The sequence below is a fragment of the Clupea harengus genome, chromosome 14 (genome assembly GCF_900700415.2).
Source record: "Clupea harengus chromosome 14, Ch_v2.0.2, whole genome shotgun sequence".
Lineage (NCBI taxonomy): Eukaryota > Metazoa > Chordata > Actinopteri > Clupeiformes > Clupeidae > Clupea > Clupea harengus.
The window spans coordinates 4,696,796-4,721,696 of record NC_045165.1 but is presented as its reverse complement, the minus strand read 5'-3'; the positions used below and the strand labels follow the sequence as shown (position 1 = coordinate 4,721,696).

General features: G+C 43.6%; 1 protein-coding gene across 1 annotated transcript in view; it reads right to left on the bottom strand.

Moving 5' to 3' along the window:
* The window catches only part of zgc:174356 (uncharacterized protein LOC100137120 homolog), a 31,219-nt gene extending 11,902 nt beyond the window's left edge, over positions 1–19,317 (bottom strand). Inside the window, exons 1-5 of the mRNA XM_012824457.3 lie at positions 19,019–19,317; positions 15,737–16,508; positions 14,893–14,990; positions 11,152–11,290; positions 677–760 (exon numbers count right to left, since the gene is read on the bottom strand). Coding sequence (XP_012679911.2) covers positions 677–760; positions 11,152–11,290; positions 14,893–14,990; positions 15,737–16,508; positions 19,019–19,135 — 1,210 coding nt within the window. The 5' untranslated portion in view covers positions 19,136–19,317. The remainder of the gene's footprint in view (positions 1–676; positions 761–11,151; positions 11,291–14,892; positions 14,991–15,736; positions 16,509–19,018) is intronic.
* Positions 19,318–24,901: the final 5,584 nt, after the last annotated feature.

Genomic DNA, 24,901 nt, shown 5'->3' with positions numbered 1-24,901 from the left:
ACAGTCCTGGACAGAGAGATGGAATCCAATTATTTCGATTGCCAGGTTTCACTAACACTGCAAACTGAAAAGTACACATTGCAAGAAAGTTGTAGGAAAGTTACTTAGAGTTGAACTGTAACTGTGTGCCCACACTATGAATGTGGTTCTCTCTCTCTCTCTCTGCCTCCCTGATATGAGAGCATGAGATTCTCTCTCTCTCTCTGCCTCTCTTTCTCTCTCTCTCTCTCTCTCCCTCTGCCTCCCTGATATGAGAGCATGAGTTATCTCTCTCTCTCTATCTCTCTCTCTCTCTCTCTCTCTCTCTCTGCCTCCATGATATGAGAGGAGGAGATTATCTCTCGCTCTCTCTCTCTGCCTCCCTGATATGAGAGCATGAGTTTGTCTCTCTCTCTCTATCTCTCTCTCTCTCTCTCTCTGCCTCCATGATATGAGAGGAGGAGATTCTCTCTCTCTCTGCCTCCCTGATATGAGAGCATGAGTTTGTCTCTCTCTCGCTCTCTCTCTCTCTCTGCCTCCCTGATGAAGGAAATGAGATTGTCTCAGGCTGTTGAGATTGTCTCAGGCTGTTGAGATTGTCTCAGGCTGTTGAGATTGTCTCAGGCTGTTGAGATCGTCTCAGGCTGTTGAGATTGTCTCAGGCTGTTGAGATTGTCTCAGGCTGTTGAGAACTCACCTTGCTCATCTGGCTCCACAATAGCAGAGGACAGGGAACGGATGACAGCTTGATTGATTCCTGCAGGAGCTCCTAACACTGCCACTAAGGAGGAGAGAAAACGAGAGACAGAGAGAGAGAGAGAGAGAGAGAGAGAGAGAGAGAGGGAGAGAGAGAGAGAGGGAGAGAGAGAGAGAGAGAATCTTTTCAAAATCTTGAATTCCATAACATCCAATCTTCTGTATTGGACAGACAAAATATACACCGATAAACACAAATATTTTGTTGGATTTACTTAATTGTAATGTGGACATTGGTTGTATATTAATGAAATGTGCTCAATCAACACAGCGTTTCTGTTTCAAAATGTACTAAAGTCATTTAGGTCCCTTGTAAAACAGACACAAATTAACCAACTAATTCCAATGGAATTGTTTGAGGGTTCATGAAAGAGGTGCAATAGATTTCTTTATTTAATCATTTTTAGTGTTATGCAAGTTTGATAAGCAAGTGCATACTGAGTGTAATCTTACACGGGTTGTATTGGAAATGTCACTGCAACTAGATTAGTACACTGCAGTGTCACTGCTTCTAGAAATGACACATTCTGAATGAGTCAGGCAGCAACATTCAGAAGCATCCGTTACAGTAAGGAAACAGAACAATGGAGTCACTGAGATCTCGAGCGTCACCAACACCTGACATGCTCATGGTGGGAATCAAGTATGGCACATTTCAAGGCAACGCATAAAGACACAGCCCTTGTACTGGTGTCTGAGAACTACTAACATAAACAAACACATATAAAAAAGGTTTGGTAACATTAATATCTAAGCTTGATTATTTGGGAATCAATTTAACAAGGAAGTGGTGGCAGTTTCTCCAGAGACCCCATGTGATCATTTACGTTCCCTGTTGGACTTCCTTTATTGCTTTATGCTGATCTCACATGCCTGAACTGGATATGGTGAACACTATGTCCAAATTAGTTGCTTCAACACAATATCACGTTTAAAAGACACACAAGCCTGGTTGGTGTAACTCAAATGTAGTATAGTTTAGCAAATTTGACAACCCATTTTTCCCATTTTTTCCAAGGTGTTCAAAGTTCGCACAAGGCACATGATCTTAACTCCTTGTGCCTTTCAAACAACTGAACAATTTCATGTGTGTCTGCGGCTCTCAAGAAAACTGATATCAGCAGCTATGACCTTACACATGAATGGATCACCTGTCAAATGATTTTTTTTGCAACCATATTATAATCATGTTGCATCCAGTGCCATGATGACTGATGGCTGTGATGGCTGTTCAGAGGCAGGTTAATTGGTTATTCCCATGGGACAGCACTAGAATCTGAGAATATTAGGTTACTACAACACAATTATGTAGAAAAATAACATCTTCTAGGTATGGAGCACTGAGAGGGATATAAATACGTAGCCAAGCATAAATATATCCGATAATCAAATTATATTAAAATCAGGATATTGTATCCAAGCAAAAATATATCGAATGAAATGATAATGAACCGACTGTAGCTTTAATTTGATATAAGAGATTATGAGTCTAACAGACCTGTAAGTCAATAGGAACAGTCGATCCAATAAAAAGCATTTAGCATTTGCTGGTGACCTTTTCATTACTTCATTTTCTCCCAAGACATGTTCTGCCTGCCTTCTTTCTCTATCTCCCAGTTCCATGCAACTCAGAACATAATGGAAAACACCATTGGCATTCAGCACTGGGTATGTGCGATAAGAATAGCATTTTCTTTGCGTCTGAATGCAGCCCTCTCCATCATTGCCATAGATATTCTGAATGTATGATCAACCCCCCCCCACTGTCTTTCTCTCTGAAACTCAAATTCCACATTGGCATGTCATTGACACGACACATGTACATATTGCCACAAGCACTTCACTCTGACAGCTCTCCTCTACTGGGGTTAAATTGGGATTTGGAGGCTGGCGGAGTGGAGTTCGACATCTTCTGGTGCTGACACGGGTGCTAAGAATGTACTCTTCCGTCTATTTGTTACACGGAGTCTCTGGCTTTGATAATATGGAAATTAAATTAGTTTGTTGCGTGTGTGTTCCTGTCTTAGGAGATTTCGAATACCCTGAGGTGGTTTTGATATGAAAATGTTTTCTGTCAGTCAAAGCTATATCAATTTATTTTGATTCCTTCCTGTTAAAGGCATGTTCCACGGCAGAGACTAACAAAACCACACCTAACCGAAACAAATAAAAACAGCCAGAGACACAGGGTACTTCTTCTTTTCTGAGAGGGCAGAATAGTATTTCTGTGAGCACACTAATGAAAAGGGACCATGTTCAGCAGTGTGTTAAGAACTGGGTGATTCATTTCTTCAGTTCAAAGGCAGACATTTGCATGTGTTAGCATATCAAAAGCATTGTGTCTCTGCCTGCATTGTGTTTATGAAACTGAAAAAAACAAACATACTGTGTATATAATCACCATCTATACCTTATCTGTGATACAAGCCAACACATAAAGCAACATACCAGCAGTGCAGGTTGTCAGAGAGAGAGAAGAGTGACTCAATAACCTTTAACCAATAACCTTTCCTTCAATCACACAGACCCCCCCCCCCCCCCCAATACACACAGCAATGCCACCATGCATACATAATTGATATTGATTTTGTCCTTTCCCTCCCTCCCCCTCATGTATATATAGATATATAATATATAATATATAGTATATTTGTTATGTATGCCCCCCCCCATACACACACACAGCTGTGTGTACCTGCCCATGTTCCCTTTGGCATCAGACTGCAGGTGGTGACACTACTGCGGTGTCGCGGTGCCCCTCATTACCTCAGGCCATTAGGAGAGAACAGAATGCAGAGGCTCAGGCCGTCGATGCTTATTCAACTAACGCCCCGGGCCCTGTTTTAGAAGCACCCAAGTCTCCCCGCTCGATAAGAATAACAATGGCAATTAAGAATATCAATAAAGAGCTGCCCTTCTCTTACAAGTGTCAACCTGTGACCAACTGAACAGAGCCGCCACAAAATGTCTGCCTCTGCTACTGCCAATATATCTGCCTGTCTGATGTGCAGTATAGCTAGGGAGGTTAAACCCTGATGAGGCCACGTAACATTCATCTGATGAACCGACAATCTTATTTAGAGTGGTTCAAAGGCATTTGTTCAGTGGCCTAGCTAGGCTGAGTCTAAAAAAAAAAACAGTTTCTTTGAGCTGGCTGTTTGGAAAGTTGAAAGTGTTCAGATTGAATATCCCAGAGTCATAACACTGTCTTTCCCTTTAACAAATACAAGGCCACATACGTATGAAGCGGTAAGTGTGAATAACAGTTTGAATAATGAATATGGTACATTATTCATGGGTCATCTACTGGGCCCCGCTCTTTGCCCCTCCACACATCCTTTGCAAATTAATTCCTTTCATTTAATTTCATTCACTATATTTTACTGCTTTTACTGTCGCAGTTGTTTTTATTTAAAAATAGAATTATGTGAAGCTGTCGCAGATGTATTTATTCAAAAATATCATTGTGTGAAGCTGTAGATTCAATGAAAACACTTACGTCAGAGAGTAACATGATTTTTACAGAAATGGTAAGGTCCTTCTGCTGCTTGTGGATATTTTTTAAACGTTATTTGCATGTTTTAGTGACGTTTGCCTTGTGCTACAGATACAGCGTGCAACCTGTTCAAACCAACAAAATCACAATATTATCAACCTGCGACAAATATTAGTATTGACCGCAAGCCATGTCATTGGCTTTGTATGCATGGACACCTTTCCCACATGCACTATGCAATAGAGTTTCTGAACGCGAAAACCTCATCTGGTGGATTTCATTTAACAAATAGTCAATATTTGCGATCCATATTGAGGATGTTTTTTTTTCTCCCTCCCATGGAGTTGGATAAACATGTATTATCGGAAGGTCAGATAAACAGAAGTGGCCAATGCACTGACGTGTATGCTCTCAGGAACACTGAGGCCTGATTGATCTGCTCCATGGATTAGCTGGGACTGGAGATAATGCATGCGCGCACAGTAGAAGGGAGCGGAAGGAACAGCACAAAAACATTCCGGTAATGGCGGACGATTTTGCTAAAGGTGCTAAAAACCACGAGCTGAAAAGAACAATCAAAGCACTTCAACGGCACACACACACACACACAAAAAAAAGCCTGGCAAGACTACAGTGTGAGAAAACACACTGGAACTCCTTGGGCCATAATTTGGAAGGGTGTTTAGCCTTCTAAGCATCTAAGCCTGCGGGTCACCCATCTAAACACTTGGTAAACAATAGCTTGTACGCACCCAGCTAAACAGTGGTGATGACTGCAATGTATGTATGATGATAAACTCCTGTTTAGCTGGCCACGGCTGACTTGGCTAACTGCATGGTGATCAATGGAAAGAATGAACCACCTGCTGCATGGGCCTCTTATTCTATTGGCTGAGCAAGACCTGTGCATTACGGCCTTTCAAATGCACCATATTGTGTGAGTATAGTATGAAGGTTAGACTGATGAAGGCTAGATTTTTTACAATAAGTCATTGATATAAGAACAAAAACAAAAAAAGTATATATAATATAGATACATTTCAAAACCTACGTAATTTCGTTTTTTTTCGTAACGTGGCCGATATCAACCAACATCACAGGGCAGATTGCATGACTGCTCGCTTTAACATTGATTGTAAAAAATTTAAATGACTTGATCGATACTAAAATGAAAGGAAAATGATGAAGAAAGGCCACTGAACTGTTGTAGAACCCTGTTGACTTACTACTCTACAACTCCACTCTTATCAACCTTCAGAAACACACACACACACCCAACGACATTTATAGGAAAATATGTGATTTCATAAATTCATATAGTCGTTAAAAACAAAAAGGTAAAACCTAATTACATAATTTCCAGCACTATGAGATAATTGCAGGCTGACAGCAGTGCTGAGGCACTCACCGACGGCAGTAGGTCTACTGATAGTAAAGTGATGTGACTATTGAGGCTCTTCCTGATGCATTCAACGACGGCAGTAGGCCTACTGATAGTAAAGTGATGTGACTATTGAGGCTCTTCCTCAGAAGACTGAGGCTGTATTGAGGCTATTTCACAACCTTTCCATGCATTCCATGTACTTCTGCTCCAGCCGGCACAGATGGCCATGAACAGGAGTGCTCTTGAGAGGGTGCGGGGAGTGGCGGGCACAGCTCTTGAGAGGGTGCGGGGAGTGGTGGGCACAGTTCTTGAGAGGGTGCAGGGAGTGGCGGGCACAGCTCTTTAGAGGGTGCAGGGAGTGGCGGGCACAGCTCTTTAGAGGGTGCAGGGAGTGGCGGGCACAGCTCTTGAGAGGGTGCAGGGAGTGGCGGGCACAGCTCTTTAGAGGGTGCAGGGAGTGGCGGGCACAGCTCTTGAGAGGGTGCAGGGAGTGGCGGGCACAGCTCTTGAGAGGGTGCAGGGAGTGGCGGGCACAGTTCTTGAGAGGGTGCAGGGAGTGGCGGGCACAGCTCTTTAGAGGGTGCAGGGAGTGGCGGGCACAGCTCTTGAGAGGGTGCAGGGAGTGGCGGGCACAGCTCTTTAGAGGGTGCAGGAAGTGGCGGGCACAGCTCTTTAGAGGGTGCAGGGAGTGGCGGGCACAGTTCTTGAGAGGGTGCAGGGAGTGGCGGGCACAGCTCTTTAGAGGGTGCAGGGAGCGGCGGGCACAGCTCTTGAGAGGGTGCAGGGAGTGGCGGGCACAGCTCTTGAGAGGGTGCAGGGAGTGGCGGGCACAGCTCTTTAGAGGGTGCAGGGAGTGGCGGGCACAGTTCTTGAGATGGTGCATTGAATGCCTTAATCTTCTAAAACCGGATGCTGCACTCTATATGTTTCTGTTAAGGTCAAACTCATACACTTTGATGTACAAATTGAACAAGTATTATTCAAGCTATGCAAATGCAGAATGTGCTCTTTCTCAAGAGGGGTTGCCAGAGACACACACAATTATAACACTGTCAAGACATCTCCAGGCTTTTCTGAGAAAAGCATATCTAATTCCAGGGATGGTATTAGACAAAAAAACATTTGCATCTGTTCAATGTTCAATCTCAACATGAGATAATACCCATCATTCAACTTGGCCTCATTGCCAAGAAATGAGCTTTCATGAAATGTTTGTCAATTGCATGTGCACATGAATGTGTGGACACTGAAGCATGCAGTGCAGGTTAAATTAAAATGCTAATATATTTATGGCTCATATTCATACTACCACAGAATATTGAAAACGTCGCGCGTGCATTCCCATCATGCTTGAGATGATGGAAAAATAAGAGCTCAGGACATCTAAATAAAAGCTGAACAACTCAGCACAGGCTGCATCATTAGTTAGATGGATTCCCTCATAAATTCAGCTCTAAATGTGCGGCACCAATGCTCCAGGAGCCCTCGCAGGCGTTAACCCTCGGCAGGGGGGAAGTATGCTGCTTTTTGAGAATGCAGTATGGAAGGGCTCCGCGGGAGGTGCGTTATTGGACGGTTCAAAAGCTCGGCACTCAGGCGCTCGGAGGGCGCTCACTCAGCAGGTGTCTCGAACTCAGCATCTCCCTTCCGTTGGAAAGTTCCTGTCGTCGCACTTAAGAAGCAGTGCGAGTCGTGGCAACAAGAAAATATCAAGAAATACCCTCTTCACGGTAATGCGTCATTGCATGGCTAAGGCCACGATCACACCGGCAGGACCTGTAAGCCATGTTTGTTTTGATGCACCCAACCTCTATGGCAAATAAGCCATGGGCAGGACATGATAATACTCTGCGTGGTTCATCGTCTGTCCCTTATATATGTGGCAGATAGCAAAATCTAAGAACTAAGATTATTGAGGGTCAGCTCTACCAATCGTTATTGACAGTGAAGATTATTTCCAACCTAAAACTCTTGGCAATGTGCCCCTGAGGGAGAGAGAGAGAGAGAGAGAGAGAGATTTCAGGACCCAGGACAGCTGCATTCTGATCAAATCTCTCTGAGTAATCAGGAAAGCTGATTTCTCTCATCACTGAAGCTCACACCTGTCAAATTCAGTGTGCAGTGTTGGAACAGAGTGAGAGGAGAGAGATGAACTAATTCCAGACTCATTTCCCATACACTGAACTTCAAGTTATCTTGCCTAGAACAACAAGCCTACAAGCCCCTCTGGAATCGACCAAGCCTTTCCAACTTCTGTCATCTTGTTACCAAGTTCGGCTTGTTCTGTCTTCAGTCCTCATTCTTCTTCTGTGGTTTTGAGTGACGGTGATTTATCAATTGCTTTTCCTTCATTAGCATCATTGCTCATATTCCCTTACTCCAACCATCCTTCACCACTAGCCATAATGCTAACCTGTTCTGCTATGTAGTAATATATCTTTGAACTTCAGTTTCTCCCCACAAACCAATCCAAGCTCTACCTGCCTGACTGAAATAGTGATTTGTCCGGCTGTTTATCCTCAGTCCTGACACATTAGACACATGGGCTGAGAAAAGGCCTTGAGTCTCTCTCTTTGCAGATTGCAGCTCGCATCAACCTTGCTGCAGCTCTCTGAACGTCTTACCTGAAATGTAAGTCTCAAAAAAGAAAAAGAAAATGTTCTTTAAAGGTTAAGGACATCCACTTCTTTTTGAGAACTGCATCTTCTCCTGCAGACTGGACAATATTTGTGGTGATGTCTGCCATCCCGGGACTCCAGCAGGCAACCTTCAGAAATGCTGTGACAACATGTCGGGGGAACAGCATCCCTCATTATGTCACAGTCCTCCTTTCAGAAACATTTTGGAAGTAATACAGCCCGACAGTATGAGTTCTTCTTGTGACAGGCCTGAGTCACACACTTATACTATACTGCAACACTGCGGCTTGCTGGGACTCAGGACGTGTGCTGCTGTGTTCATCTTTTTTTTTTCTCAAAATGGTTTGACAGCCGGAAGGTTCAGTGCAGGGAAATATTCTAATCGGAGTGTATAACACAGATAAGTAGTGAGTACCTGGGTGGAACCAGTTCTGTCATCACACATGGGCACAGGCAACCACAACACACACCCCTCAACCCAACCTCAACTGTGAATGACCCGTATGAAAACATAAATCTGAAGGCTAAAAGACAGAAACAATAGAAATAATCATTTCTATTTCTGATATATCTTTGCAGAAATAGTGACGGTTGACACTACCATCACACTGCAGTACAAAATAGACGCTGGTGCAGCATTAGCTCTGACTAGCTGACTAGCTGTCGGTGTTAGGGTAGACCTACAGATGATGCCAAGATCAGTACCCCCCCCTCAGGAACTGAGTGATGATGTTTGGTGTGGACCTCAGCTGCAGATCTGTGTGGTTTAGCAGCTGTTTAACTTCCTCAAAAAACTAACTGATATCCATCTGGGTGATTATTTTCAAGATGTTAGGACCGCAATACTTTATAACATAGTAATATCAGCATCAGCACACTCAAAAAGAATGGTGAGGTTGTATTTGTTGCAGGGCAAAATGAATGCAAAATTTGCATGAAAATATGTGTAAATACATGTAAGAATTCCATTCTTCTGTGAAAACAACATGTCCCACAATCCACTGCAATTTAAAACAAATGCAAATGGACAAAAAACAAGCAAATTAAGAAAACATCAGTTTGACAACACATGCGCAGCATTTGCACATAAGTGTAGAAGCAGGCTGCAATTACACCAAACGACAACGGAAGTGTTTCCAGAAGACGCTCAAAAGTGATGAACACATCTGCCTTGTGAAACACATTATCTTTTAATGAATTCACTTTATTAACACTTTATTTGGATAGTCTGCCTACAGTGTCTTCACAGATGGTTTGTTGAAACTGAAGTTCAGTCTTGCTAATTGTACACCGAACATCACCTTCACCAAAACTCAGCCCCTAACCTTCACCATAAAACAGAGTTTCAACAGATTATTGTTTACATCTACATTTACATTTAGTCATTTAGCAGACGCTTTTATCCAAAGCGACTTACAAGGATGTATACACATTTTTACATTTACACTGATGGCACACTGCACATCAGGAGCAATTAGGGGGTTCAGTGTCTTGCTCAAGGACGCTTCGACAGGGAATTGAACTAACAACCTTCTATATGTTTATAATCTGAGCATCTGTATCTGTAGATAGTCTACAGAGAACCTAATTCATTTGCTTTGTGTTTTGTCTGTTTGCATTCGTTTCCTTAAGAGCTCTCAGAGCCACCATAAGGACTGCAGTTCTGTGCGCAGGGCTAAATTAATGCTGAAACTCATATTTTTAAAACTTTAATTTAAATAGTGCTTGCACGTTTGAAGAGTGAGAACAAGACGACAGCCCATCTGGGGTTTCTGGCAGTGAACCCAAATTAACTGATTTATTTTCCACACAGTTTTTGAAGGGAACTGAGCAAGATGTGAATGAGGAAGAGTGATGAGATGCAAGTTTTTCTCATATCAGGCAGGTGATTGGAGGTGATTACGGTCTTGTGCTCCCGACCAACACCTTCCCTGATTGCAAAAGGGCCTCTTCGTGGAGTGACATAAAACGTGATGATTCTGATGATTATTTCCCCTTAGGATTTGTTATGCCATATTTTTAGCTCTCATACACATTTTCTCGGTTCATTAAAGGTGACATTTTCTGCCTCTGTGTCCATCGTCCTGTTTTCATCCATCTTTTTTTTTAATGCGGTGCGGCACAGGCATGTTAGCATGGCACTTCCTGACTGCTACAGCTACTCTCCTGACACAATTATAATCTAGAATTGCTCAGCTGAGAAGAGTTTCATCAAGGAGCCATCAGGAGTAGTTTCGATGATTGGGAGCACTTTCCATTCAAATCTGCTGCTCTGAAATTACAGCTGCATTTGGACCCATTTATCATGAGTTAAGCGGAAGTGTGGTAAAAAAAAAAAAAAAACATAGAAAGTCAAATAGGTATTTGTCAAAATAGAAAATGCTTGTTAATGTAATTATAACTCCTTTATTTTCTTTTGAATGTCTTGTGCTGCCTGTCTTGGATCAATAAATAGTAAGTTAAAAAAAACATATAGAGAAAATGCTATGGCTCATCTACTAGGTTCAGTTTAATTCACTGACTCTCTAAGCCTCAACTTGCTCAACTGAATTTTGTGAGTTCAGCTATCCACTCTAACCCACCTGAGATCAGCTATCCACTCTAACCCAACTGAGATCCAAAGAAATGTCTCCACAGCACAACGAACCCACTAAAACCAGATGGGACGCTAGTAGCAAACTAGAGCATTTGAAGGCCTCTCTGAAGATGCACCCGAGGCCGTCTCTGGATGCTTCCTGATGGCGGCAGGTTTATGGACGAGCCCCAGGGAGTTTGGCACAGAGATGTTTGGGATATTCAACTCTGTCAAGATGTTGCTCCTGGTAAGCGCCTACTTTTGAGCACCGCGGCACGTTGAGTGTAAACTGCCGTGTGAAATGTAGAAAGGTCTTGCTTACCTATGAACACCATCCACGTGTTGGTGGAGAACGCCAGGAGGACGAAGGACGCCGCCCTGAACACCACGCTCAGCTTGGCCAGGGTCATCTCTCCCACGTAGCGCAGTAACAGGGGGAACAGGCCCAGCAAACAGCACCCCTACAGGACAGAAGGAGAATGACCTGAGAGTGCAGACAGCGCTGTACTTCCATTCACTTTATACACTGCAGCCCTGGCAATGCTAAGGAGATAGATAGATAGATAGATAGATAGATGGATACTTTATTAATCCCGAGGGAAATTTAGGTCATCCAGTAGCTTATACACATACACAAATACCATTTTGGCATGGCGTGCTGTTGTTTTTTAGCGCCCAGAGTTAATTGAAGGTAAATGACAAGAGGCAACACAATAAAGGAAAGCAATCATTAACTGACACCGCGAGCGGGGATTTGTACATAATGCTTTCGATAAATTATTGGGAGAGCACTGCTAAAAGCCGGCGCGGTAACAACACTGTATCCGGCAGTAAAGGTGATTTTGATCGTGCCTCTGTTCGGATACTTCGAAACAAAGCAGTGATAAATATTTAAGGCGTCAGTTTCATTATCAACCCAAAATTTTGACTTAATTAACCTTCAGGGAGTGCGAACGTGAATGAGGGAGGGAGGGAGGGAGGGAGGGAAGAGAGAGTGTGTGTGTGTGTGTGTGTGTGTGTGTGTGTGTGTGCAACAGTCTAACTCATCTGCCTCTCTTGCTCCATCAGACAGGTTTGATTTAATTATTCGAGTCCTGGGGAGACAAGTTGCCTGCCATCTCGCCCCTCCTTTCGTGCCTTTTCATATTTGCCAGCCCAAACTTAATGGGAGCACATAAATATTTCCCTGGAAAGGTCACCATTCACTGTTCTTACTGGCTAGCGCCTGATAGTGTTAAAGACAAACTCCTCTGGGCTGTATTATCAGTCCTGCACATAAGCCTCTGAGTTGTTTACAAACACACATGTTGGAAAGGAACAACACCTGACTGCTCAGCAGTTATTTTCTGACGACCAAAGTAATTACAGATACAAGCAGAGATAACAATCTGTTTTCTAAACAATGACATTTAGAGTAATTCATTACTGAAGGTTAACGGTGAATTAGGTGGACACTCTTGACCGTCGCTTGCTTCTTTCAGTTGTGCTTGAGAATGTTTGTGCCACTTCTCTGCTCTCTTTTACACTTTCTCTCTCTCTCTGTCTGTCTTTTTCTGTCAAACAACATTTCTATCCAGCCTTGCTCCCTCATTTTCTGTGAAAAAAGTGTATCCATTGAACAGGTAGAAATGGTCCAGTTCATATATCTCTCTGTCTCTCTCTCTGTCTCTATGGCTGCCTGTGGTGTCCAGCTGTTAATGTACTCTCACCTTTCCCTTTCGATCAGCTCAAAGATAAGAAAAAAAAACACGGGCAATATTTATTTTATATTCTCTTTTCATTTCAGATCAATCAAACATTTCTTTTTCTTCCTGTTCAACAGAAGGCAACCATCAAACATTTCCTTCGCCCGCTTGACGCCCGCCCTCACCCCCACCCTTGACCAGATGAATGCCAGCGTCTCCCCCTCTGCCACCTTGAGAAGGACACACCTGAGTCGTCAGCAGCGGCATTGTCAGGCCCCTGAGCCGCGGCCAAAACCGCACCTCGGGCACCCCGCTCCGAAAGGCATCGCCTTCGCCATCGGTGAAAAACATCGCTCCTTAACGAGAGCGCCTTTTGTTTAAACATCTTGGCCGTGACGTGCCATCGACCGTTCCCCCCACCCCGCACAGATGAGATTGCGGAGGCGGAGGCAGCAGCGGTGGTGGCGGCGGCATTGGTGACGGTGGCGGATTCTGCTGTCAGGGGCCGTCGGAGAGAACACAAAGATGCTCTCGTCAGCAGCTTCCACTTGGTAATTACTACTGCTGTACACATAATAGATGAAGGTTAAGGCTGTAGCTCGGCACTGTCCACGGAGAGAAAGGAGCCTTTGATGGGGTTTCTTCTACTGGTTTTTTTAAGAGGGTGGTTGAGTTCAGAGGGTGGGGAGTGACGAGGGCGTGACGAGGGCTTGAATCGATATTTCATTTTGAATGATATCGGAGGTAGATCTCGATTTTGTCAAATATACTTCCACGAACATAAAAGCAGCCTGAGTGCATCCTATGGCCACTATTGTCCGTAGGTAATTGCTGTGACAATTGTTAAGTTGGCCCTTCTTGATTCGGCCATTTTGTTTACGTCAGGGGAAGAATATCGGCACAAAAACAGCTATACACTTTTAGATGGTTGGGGTGGAAATGGTTTTCCTTTTCCTGTTCCTGAAGCCTGACATATGGCCATTTGTGCCGTGACCTCACTGTGTTTTAACCTCACTGCTTCAAGGACATTTCCACTAAAAACCCTGCTTGTCCCTGCTTACATATGGCGGCAGAGCCCTGGACGGAAGCCAAGACAAGGCCCCAAGGTCAGATCTAATGGCAGGCACACATAGTGTAAGGAACAAAATGGTTGATTGACTACCAAACCACTATGTAATGGCCATCAGTCGATTGTCCTGAACCCCTACGGGAAATCTACAGTTTGAGTTGCTGGGACTTTTATTTGTGCAGGTTGAATTGAGTCTTTAGGAATGACCTAGGATCCCTGCCAATATCATCTGCAAGCTTATGAAGGATGATATCTTACATACATCACACCACAGACCTGATGTCCTTGCTGAAGGGCCTTCAAAACTGAAGCTTTTATAAGCAGTTCAGCCGTAATTTATTATTACAGACTACTTTTACAGACTTATTCAGATTATCTCACTAAATGAGGGACATTATTGTGAAAAAATTATAGAAGAACTCAAACATTCATGTTTAACATTCAAACTGTACACCGAAGGTATTGCATCAAAAATGGTTCAAATGTGGACTTGAATGACAAAATAGAGAAGGCATGCATTTCAGGATTTTAACACAGGTCATCTTTAGGTCTAAAGTACACAATACTAGCAGGCACGGGTTCAATATCTATTTTATATATTCTTAACTGCTAATTGTATTTACTTATCTGAAAGAAACTGCGTTATGCCTGGTTAGCTCAAAAGCTACTGGTGCTTCAAACGACGGCCCACTACTGCCAATTATTGAATAAATAGTTACCCTGAGTCATTTTCTGAATTAAACGGCTTTTCAAAATGAAATCCTTCAATTGAAAAATACAATACAGATTTAGATTATGCCCAGTCTCTGGAAAAGCCTCATACAAAAGTGCTTGATGGCCGAAGACAAAGTTACATTTAGGAATTATGATGCCATTAAAGAAGTTACAACTGAAACTTACATTGTAAAAGCAATACAAATCAAATGTACTTTATATTTATAGCTGAATCAATCAGTTTGTGTCTGAAACCTTCAAGGACTCTTCCTTAACCTCACACTTTCTTGCACTCATGACCAGAACCCCATTGGCCGTCGTTCTGCCTTCAAACTAAAATCCTATTTCTTCTCTGAAATATAAGTAGCTCTCGCACTATTGCAGGGGGTGAAATGATTGAACTGTTTATGAAGGGAAGACCATCCACTCATGACCTGAGGTTGCGGAGCTCTTTCTAAAGAATCATTGAACATCATGAAAATCTAAAGAATTATTGAACATCATGACAATCCCCACACCTTCACCACCGTGACGCAACCATGAGGAAGACGAGTGAGACATCAACGCGCCGCGGTGCTCAACAGTAGGCGCTTACCAGGAGCAACATCTTGACAGAGTTGAAGATCCCAAACATCTCTGTGTCAAACTCCCTGGGCTCGTACATCAGATAGAGAAGGAGGATCGACTGTTCCCCTGGGAGAGAAAAAAAAAGAAAGAAAACGAGGGAATAAGAGACTGATTGATGGAAAGAGAAAGGAGTGAGATGAAAGCTCTTTTATAGTCGAACTTTATAGTGTGACTTGTCTGCAACTTCAGCAGAAGATGTTGGAAATGAAGACAGACTGCATCAATATTACACTTCACTTATCAATCCATACCTCTGCTGCACTATGCACAGCTTTAACACACTGCATGTCCATGTGGTTTATTATCATTATCATTATCATTATTATTATTATTATTATTGTTATTATATGTTAGTATTTGAACAAGTGGACCACTGGATTAGGCATGTTTTTCTTGAACAGTTTCTTGTTCTTGTGATGTGACTGTGCTGCCAATATTTATGTGATATTGGGTAACAGATTCCTAACAGCATGCCATAGAATATATATATATATATATAAGATTGTGTTATATTTCCCACTCATATCACTGTGGCAGGCTGCTCTGAAACAGCCCAAGTCCTGCAGTGTTGGGAGTTTCCAAACATCCAGTTTTTTTTCAAAGGAGCAGATCAATGTAAACATCTGATCTAGGCGTACATACACCATTGATTGAGCCAGCCGAGCCGAGCCGTTGCTTTGTCCGAGCAACGATAAAAAGAAAAAGAAAACTTTACCAAACATGCCCTTTGTGGTCCCTCAATTTGACCTCTCCCGTGAAGAGTTATAAACAAACTAATATTAAAGGCTGAATGTGAAGCCAGTCCTCCTCACCCACTGCCACGAGGTTGTTCAGGAAAGAACAGCTAATGAGCAGGAAGAGCTTCAGTCTCTCCTGTCCCGGCCGCCTTCTGAAGACTGAGCGCAGGGTCCTTTTCAGGTAGTCGAGTAGAAACAGTCGAGACCCTGTAGGCTTGGTGACCTCCGCCTCGCCATCCTCCTGCTTGGCGTCATCCTTCGGGGGGGAGCTGGGTCTCCTGGCAGCTGGCCTGGGGTCCCGCAGCCAGAGCCCGACGTACAGGATGATGATCACGTGACAGGCCATGTAGGTCCCGAACGCCACCGTCAGCCCGTAGTTCTTCTCCAGGAACCCGCCCAGCAGGAAGCCCACCGTTCCGCCGACGAAGATCATGGACTCGGCCACGGCCATGCGGACGGTCCTGGTCTTGTTGGCGCCACAAACGGCCGTCACGTCGGCCAGGTAGCTGAAGCAGCTGAGGAAGATGGAGACGTAGCCGCCGGTGAGGCCGACGATGGCGGCCGTCGCCAGCACCCACAGCACGTCCACTTGCGGCAGCTGGTCCATGCAGATGAGCACGGCGCCCGCCACCAGCGACAGCACGGACGGGAGGACCATGACGGAGCGGCGGCCGGCGCTGTCCGACCAGGAGCCCAGGAGCAGGGCCGGCGTGACGGAGACCAGGCTGAGGATGGCCATGTAGAGCAGCAGCACCAGGGAGGTGCGCTGCTGGATCTCCTTGTCATCGTGGTGCTTGTGCTCTGGATTGATGCAGATGGACTTGTCGTCGAAGAGCTCGTAGCAGACCTGAGGGAGGGGGAAGGGGAGGAGAGGAGAGGAGAGGAGAGGAGAGGAGAGGAGAGGAGAGGAGAGGATAAGGGAGGGGAGGAGAGGGGAGAGTAGAGGAGAGGAGAGGGGAGGAGAGGAGAGGAGAGGGGAGTGGAGGAGAGGAGAGGAGAGGAGAGGGAGGGGAGGGGGAGAGGAGAGGAGAGGAGAGGAGAGGAGGAGAGGAGAGGAGAGGGGAGGAGAGGAGAGGAGAGGAGAGGAGAGGAGAGGGGACCAGAATGGAGAGGGAAAAGGAGATTTTGAGGCTGGTGTGTGAATGGACAGAAATACAGCAATACAGCAAAACTGTAACACTGGGCTGGACCCAAAGGCACAAGAGTCCAAGCAAATGTTGAAAATACAAAGGTTAATCTTTACTCCTGACCAGGAATAAACATGAGGAACCAGGAACGGTGCTCTTTCAGCATAAGCACGAACATTTGACAGACAATGAACTGGAGAAAGGTCTAAGAAGCTAACAAGACACAGGTGGGCAGACACCAATGACACACACCAGGCGGTAACAAGTGGGGCGTGAGCAGAGGCACAAGAGACAACATAAGCACGTGGCCAACAGGAAGTAAACAAAACACATTTACTGACTATTACAAACTAAAAGTCCAAAACAAGGAACAGACCAGTGCCGAACGTGACAAGGTATATTTCTGCTTTCTTCAGAAAGAAGTCTTCAGTGTTGGACGTAGACTGTGTGTCTAGCCTCACATCCAGAAAACCTAAATAATAATCTAATAGGCTTTTTGTGGAAGATATCCATTTGAAACGACAAACAGACCTTTCCTGTGTTGTGTTTGTCTTTAACACGATACTCGAAGAGCACAGACAGCATATGTCTTACTACATGTCGTCAGAAGGATTTCTCATTTAATGAAATTGTACCAGAGCTGTTTGAATGGGGTTCAGCATGCAGGCAGATTTGGAGGAGGAATATGAGCATTGAAATGTGGCAGCGGGTGAAGACACTAATATACTCTTTTGTAATGGCTTCAAGTCTATTTGCAAATGCCTCCCGTGAATCAAGATGCTTCTCGCTATGCAAATATATGGGAGTCTTGAAACATAAAAAGACTACTTCAGATGACTTCACTAACTCGCAAGCCTGCACTGCGAGACGAAATGGCAGGTTGTTTGATTGCAGACACAAAGCCTGCCTGATATAGCTTTACTGCTGAGGTAATAAAGTTAAATATTCTCGGAGAAAGTATATAAAATCACCGACAGCATTTCTGGGTCATTCTGCTCAGGACCTTTTGTTCTCATTTCGCACCTAAGGCCGTCTGATATTTGTGTATCATCAATTGTGACATAGTCTATACTGCACAAAAGTTTGGGTCGGGGAGGACTTCACGGCTGTCACGGAGAAGAAGTATTTCTGCCCAATTGCTAAAGACAGTTTGATTGATATCAAAGGGTGTTTCATCTGTGGAGCAGGAGAGGGGAAGAGCAAGATGGGGGAGAGGGAGAATGAGAGAGAGAGAGAGAGAGAGAGAGAGAGAGAGGGAGAGAGAGGGAGAGAGAGGGAGAATGAGAGAGAGAGAGAGAGAGAGGGAGAGAGAGAGAGAGGGAGAGAGAGGGAGAGAGAGGGAGAATGAGAGAGAGAGAGAGAGAGAGAGAGGGAGAGGGAGAATGAGAGAGTTCCTGCTGATTTGGAGAGAGAGAGAGAGGGAGAGAGAGAGAGAGAGAGAGAGAGAGAGAGGGAGAGGGAGAATGAGAGAGAGAGGGAGAATGAGAGAGAGGGAGAATGAGAGAGTTCCTGCTGATTTGGAGAGAGAGAGAGAGGGTAAGAGATACAGAGAGAGAGAGAGAGAGAGAGAGAGAGGGAGAGAGAGGGAGAATGAGAGAGAGAGGGAGAATGAGAGAGAGGGAGAATGAGAGAGTTCCTGCTGATTTGGAGAGAGATGACTCATGGCCAGGTCAGCTGATAAATGTCTGCACCACTTTTTTGGGCTTCTTTTGTTTACGTCTCGTGGCACAAGGCAGCACATCTCCTAGTGAGGACTGGTGGTTCGCTCAGCATGAAGCATTGCTGTCTAGTCTTTCTCAGTCACACTCACACACACTCACACACACTCTTTCTCACTCTGTCTCTCTCGCTCTCACACACACACACACACAGGTGCACACACACTCACATAAACACAAACACTGTGGCCACACTTTTACTCACTCTGTCTCTCTCTCTCTCTCTCTCTCTCTCTCACACACACACACACACACACACACACACACACTGCTCTGTTGTCCACTGCTCTGGAGTCTAAAAAAAGGGGAGACAATGCCATCCCCCCAGAGCCAGTTGATGAATTGTTCACTTCCTGTTTTTACACCATTAAAATGCTACAAAAAAGCTCCAACATTTTGTCCACATCCCTTCTGTGACAAAGAAGAAAAAAAACAGGAGCACAGAGACAGAGACGGGGGAGAGAGATAAGGGTGAGGGGAGGACAACAACACACAGTAGCTGACAGGTTTACCTTGTTGATGATCAGCTGTTGATAAGCCGGGGTCACGATGAAGGTACTGGTCATGTACCAGAAAATGACCGGCTCGACCGTAACCAGCCGTCCCATCTTCTCCACCCATTCTGGCATGATCTCTGAGTGATTCGGTGGCAAGCGTGGTGAGAAGGGAGAACAAACTGTGTTCACTTTTAACAGGTCTAGCTGTTGCTACTAACCATATTCGTTTTCAAGCTCCCATAATCTGTACGGAAGAGAAACTAAAGATAGAGATAGAGAGAGAAACGAGCCTGTGGACGGGTTACTGTAGCTGAGTCACATGACGGTGTGGTAAAAGGAAGTGTCACCACACTCTCCCTTTACAACTGTCGACTCCATGTTGTAAAACTGACTCATGCACTTCTCCACTTCCCATAAAGCCTCCGCAGCATAATAAAGTCTAAACCAGAACTAAACTACAACTATAAATATTAAAAAACAACTTTATCCCATGAAGTGGCTCACTGAAGTTACTCACAGAGCAGACTGAAGCACATTATCTGTCACGCATCACATGTTCTCTCTGCTTATAGGTCATTCACACGAGCGCAGAGGAAGGGGAGTCTATAGCTCACCTAACATTTTTTATGCCAGCGTTAGCGTTTTTATTAACCATTAACGCATCTCTGGAGTAAGGGCTCCTGTAAAGAAAGACCCCTGTGAATATGACAGTGGGAGCTGGGTAGAATGGAAATGAAACAGTAAATCATGCAGTCGGGTCTGAGTGACTTGGTAAGAGGCCCATACTGTAAAATGTATCTTATATAATCCTATTTTTACTACATTTAAATCGTCATTTAAATCGTCATACTGGCATTGCGCCTAACAAGTTTATTGCAGGCAATAAAATGTCGTACGCGCGTCAACTGTCATTAGGCTTTTTTGCATCCGGCAGTGTCAGGAAAATGTCACACATATCAAACTAATGTTTATGAATGCAGACAATCGAAAGATACTCTAGTTGACGTGAAGGAAAACAAAACTTTAACTCATTAAAATAAAAACTTTGACAGTATTCAACATTCATACACAACAGCTAACACAAAGTGTTCATTACCAATTCTAATAAAGCCATTTTGTCCCATCCATCTATGCTGTCCTTTTGTGACTTGATGATGTATGATTCCAATTCTACCGTAGTGCCTCAGCACAGAAGCATGCCTATCTTGTCGTAGTATATCGCTCTGGTGAAGGTTATGCTCAGGGATTATCAGGGCCATTTTAAAGGCAGTGATCTCCCTCTGTTTTGGTCGTAGGATGGGAAATCTATGCAATCTCACCCCGGCCTCTCTCTTAATGAGGTGTATCCGATTCGAGGGGAAGAAAGCAGAACATCATCAAAATGAATCATTTCTTTTTTTCTGAGGGAAGAGGAAAAGAGCTCACCCCCAGAGTTCTGGCTGTGTATCCTTAACCCTACTGAGTCCGAGCCTTTTTTAGGTAGTCTGACATTTATTGTTGTTTTGTATATTTCCCCTAAGTAAAAACATTGAGGCAAAAGTGGCATTTATGATGATATTCTAGAAGACCTCAGCAATAATAACATGAGAGTAAAAGGAATGTAGTAAAACAAAAATTATATTTGAATCAAATCTAAACATACCCTTACAAAAACTCCATATCCCTCGGTAGGGATATTGGACTGCAAATGGTTTTAAGTCAGCAGCACTTCGGAGTGAGTGTGTTGGGTCAGGACTATTCCTTCAGGTCTCTCTTGTTTGTTGTCATATGTAGCTTTGGTGAGGAGACAAGCTAGCACTAGCACTAGCTCTAGCTGAGCCAGGTTTGCTGATCTGTTGGGTGTGGTTCTGTTCCTCTTTCTTCATTTCCCTGGAACACCTTACAGCTGGACACAGAGTGCAACCGAATCTCTCACACTCCCCCACTCTTATGTATTTGCTCCAATGAGCTCCAGACTGCAAGACTTGGAGATGCTGGGTTCTTAAAGCACCAAAAAAATGAGGTTTGGTCTAGAACTAGCGAGCTATCTACCGAAAAGGCATTCGATTCAATTCAATTGAAATGAATTTATACGGCGGCAATAACACTTGGAATGGTCACAAGGTGCTTTACAGAGCCCAGAGCATGAACCCTCTAGAGCAAGCACTAAGGCGACGATGGCAAGGATAATCTCCCTTCTAACAGGAAAAAACCTTGAGCGGAACCCAGCTCATAAGGCGGGACCCATGTGCTTGGGGCCAGCCAGGTAGATATATAGAAAAAGGTGAGAGAATCAGAGGAAAGCAGATTAATTCAGGCATCAGGATAAGATACATACATATTAACATACATGCAACGTATATATACAGGATACATACGATTACATGATACATACACGATGTACTGTACATTCATGATGCACACAAGATTGATAGTGGATTATCAAAAAAATGGAGAAAGGCCAGCGTTCAATGTATTGGTTGTAGCACAGCTTAGTGAATATACAGTGTCCTCATAAGGTTCGTTTCATAAGGATAAGCAAGGCTATGAAGCAGAAAACTGTGTCAATGATGGCATTCATTCGTTATATAAGGGGTGAATAGGCTGGCACACAATATGTATATAAGCTCTATCATAAGCAGAGGAGAACTAGTGCATAGCAGTTAGGTGGGAATGGGAAGCTGTTAGTAGAGGGTTTCTGCAAGTGAATCACGTGGAGAGACTGCAGCAGTATGTGTGTGTGTGTGTGTGTGTGTGTGTGTGTGTGTGTGTGTGTGTGTGTGTGTGTGTGTGTGTGTGTGTGTGTGTGTGTGTGGTGTGTGTGTAGATCAGGTGGAGAGACTGAAGCAGTATGTGTGTGTGTGTGTGTGTGTGTGTGTGTGTGTGTGTGTGTGTGTGTGTGTGTGTGTGTGTGTGTGTGTGTTGTGTGTGTGTAGATCAGGTGGAGAGACAGCAGCAGTACCCCACAGTGGTGATAGCCCGGAGCAGGAGGGGAGGAGAGGAGACAGAGTGAGTGGACAGATCTGGGCTGCTTAACTTGTATATAATTGTAGGTTATGGTGATGAGAAACGTTATGTTATCACAGCCATCTGCATTAGCAGGCAAAGGACCTACTATATGGGAAAGAACAGAGACAGAATATCAGTCATACACATGAAACAAGACTTCACATGCATCTCTCAGTGTCAATGCTTTGTCTAATTATCTAAACATAAATCTCATTTTACCATGTCATGCCTCAGGCTATGCAAGGTAACCACTAGAGCCGGCGTTCTGTATTAGTCGGAGGCTCATTAGTGAGCTATTGCTAAATAGGAGACAGGAGAGCATTGCAGTAGTCTAGTCGTGAAGTAATACATGCGTGGATTCGTATTTTTGTTGAAGGGATAGGACTTTTCTGCATAGATGAAAAAAATTATATCTTTTTAGATCTGTTTTATGTGTGAGTTAAATGTGAGGTCTTGGTCCATAGTTACAATATTGACCCTTGTGTTTGATGTTAGGAAGATGCCATCGTATATGAGTAGATGGCTAGATACTGTCATTCTAAAATGTTTAAGGGCCTACAATAATAACATCAGTTATCTCTGTGGTAAGGAGCAGTACATTGTTAGTCATCCATGCTTTGGCATCTTTCAGGGAAACTTCTATCTTAGGTAGCACGATAACAGTGTCGTCTTTTGGCAATATAGTTGGCAATGTCATGTGGTGGAAGATTTTCTTACATTTCCACTGGGTGTTCTGTCTGTTTATCTGTCCTTCACATAACTACAAAATTAATTGGTAAATGATTCCAAAACAAGTTGCCTAAAAAAAAAGAAGTTTTTGTATCGTGTTTTTTGAAGTCGATGAAACAACTGTTTGTTCACATGACTACTCAAACATACACATACACCCACAACAGAAATAACGGTCAAACAAGCCCAAAAAGTCAGCTTTCAAAAAGTGGAACAAAAATGGTGTACACACCAATGATCAAGGAAAAATAAACATAGGAAACAAAGTCCTTTGTGATAAGAACTATGTGGGTGAAAACATCTGACCTGAAACCATGGTGACGTTCTGATATCAATCAGTTCCTTGAGTGAGTCAGAGGGGTATTCCAGGTTTAGTCACTAACCTGCAGTATGTGAGTATGTGAACTTGGAGGAAGCACAAAGCCTAGGTTTAGTCACTAACCTGAATATGTGAACTCGGAGTATGCACTAAGCCTAGGTTTTCGATTTTCCAAAACAACAGACTAGGTTAGTATCCATACTCAGCAGGTTCATGTCCAGGCTTTTCTTGAAAAAAAGACAAATACTTATATTCGTTTATTAGGCAATAATTATAATATTTAAGCAATATGATTGGAGTGAGAGTGGTGTTGGTAAAGCATATCCTCACGGCTATAGGCCATAGGCACGAGGCCAGCTACTGAGTAGGTAATTATAGATGTGATGGCAGAATAATAAATACCTGTTATTACATGGATAAATGACGGATGTTTACTTTGTCTTCTCCTTTCAGATCAACCGTAGAGATAATTGAACATCAGTCGGTCAGAACAGTGGAATTCCCCCGCATGTTTACAATGGAAAGCAGCCTAGTTATATATACAGCCAAGTAATTCTATGAAATGATTAAAACAAAAATGTCAACAATATTTCTGTGTAAAGTCTTTTTCTCTGATGTGTTTGGTACTAGCTTCCTACATTTGCCTACAAATTGAGTTATTGGGAAAATATAACGTTATTACTTGGCCAGCATAGTAGCTTATCCTGCATTTGAAATGCACATGGTGAGGCTGTCAGAGCTGGCTGAGATCTTTTAAGGAGGAGGACCACATTTACACAGAGCCGCACCACTTCCGGGTCGATGTGCGTTTGGACTAAGGAACGGCTCCGTGGGCCAGATGTTATGGTAGTTGCAGTCCAGATCCGTCCCAGTGTCTTCTCTGCTATGTGGGTACCATGGAAACAAACACGGCTTCATTTTACAGTACAGTTTTAGCCTACTGAATAAATTGTCATGTTTTAGTAATTAGGAGTGTAAGAGGAAGGGCGATTTTCCTTATTAACAGCCTAATCCTCTCCATTCCGAGTCATAAATAATTTATTTCCACATCACTTTGTTCAATTTGTTTCTGGAGATATAGGCTGATTGTATACAGCTCCCTTGCTGACATCTAGAACAATAGTCATTGCAGTCATGTGATCTTCTATTCAAATTGATATGAATCATTTCTTACAGCGCTAAAGTGGGGGTTGCTGGGTCCTCCTTAGACTGCTGAGTCTGTTGGAAGACAGTAATGAGGAAGTCTGGAGGTGCTATCGTGAGAGCAAACAGTTTGAAACACACCTCCAATGTACACGCTGTGTACTCACTAGACAGGCCATATACCGTGGGCATCTGAAAGACAACACTAATTGAATAGGGACAAAACTGACTTACAGCTGTGTGAGGGCCACATGAAGATGGAGGATATTTAGGCACAAGAACACCGTCTTGAACTGGTTAGGTGATCAGTTCAGGCAAAGATAAGTGGCGCCAGAATGTACTTGACAAATATACAAAGACTAGACTAGGGGTAGTGAGAAATATAGAGAGAGCAAACAGCTAGTATAGTCAAGTAAGATTCCATGCTATAGACTAAAATGGAGGGTTGAGCGAGAATTTAAATGGGGTGTTTTGAGAAACTGGCTGAGGAAGTGGGGATTTCAGTTCTAATCATGGGGAAAGGTCAAATAGCCTTAAAGGTACAGTGTTTAGTTTGTAGTGGTATCTATTAGTAGAAATGGAATATAGTATTCATAATTTTCATGAGTGTATAATTACCTGTCTCTATGAATCATTGTGTTTTCATTAGCTTAGATTTCATTAGAACTCCTTCTTCTGCGCAGTCCACCATGTTACAGTAGCCCAGAAGGGACAAACCG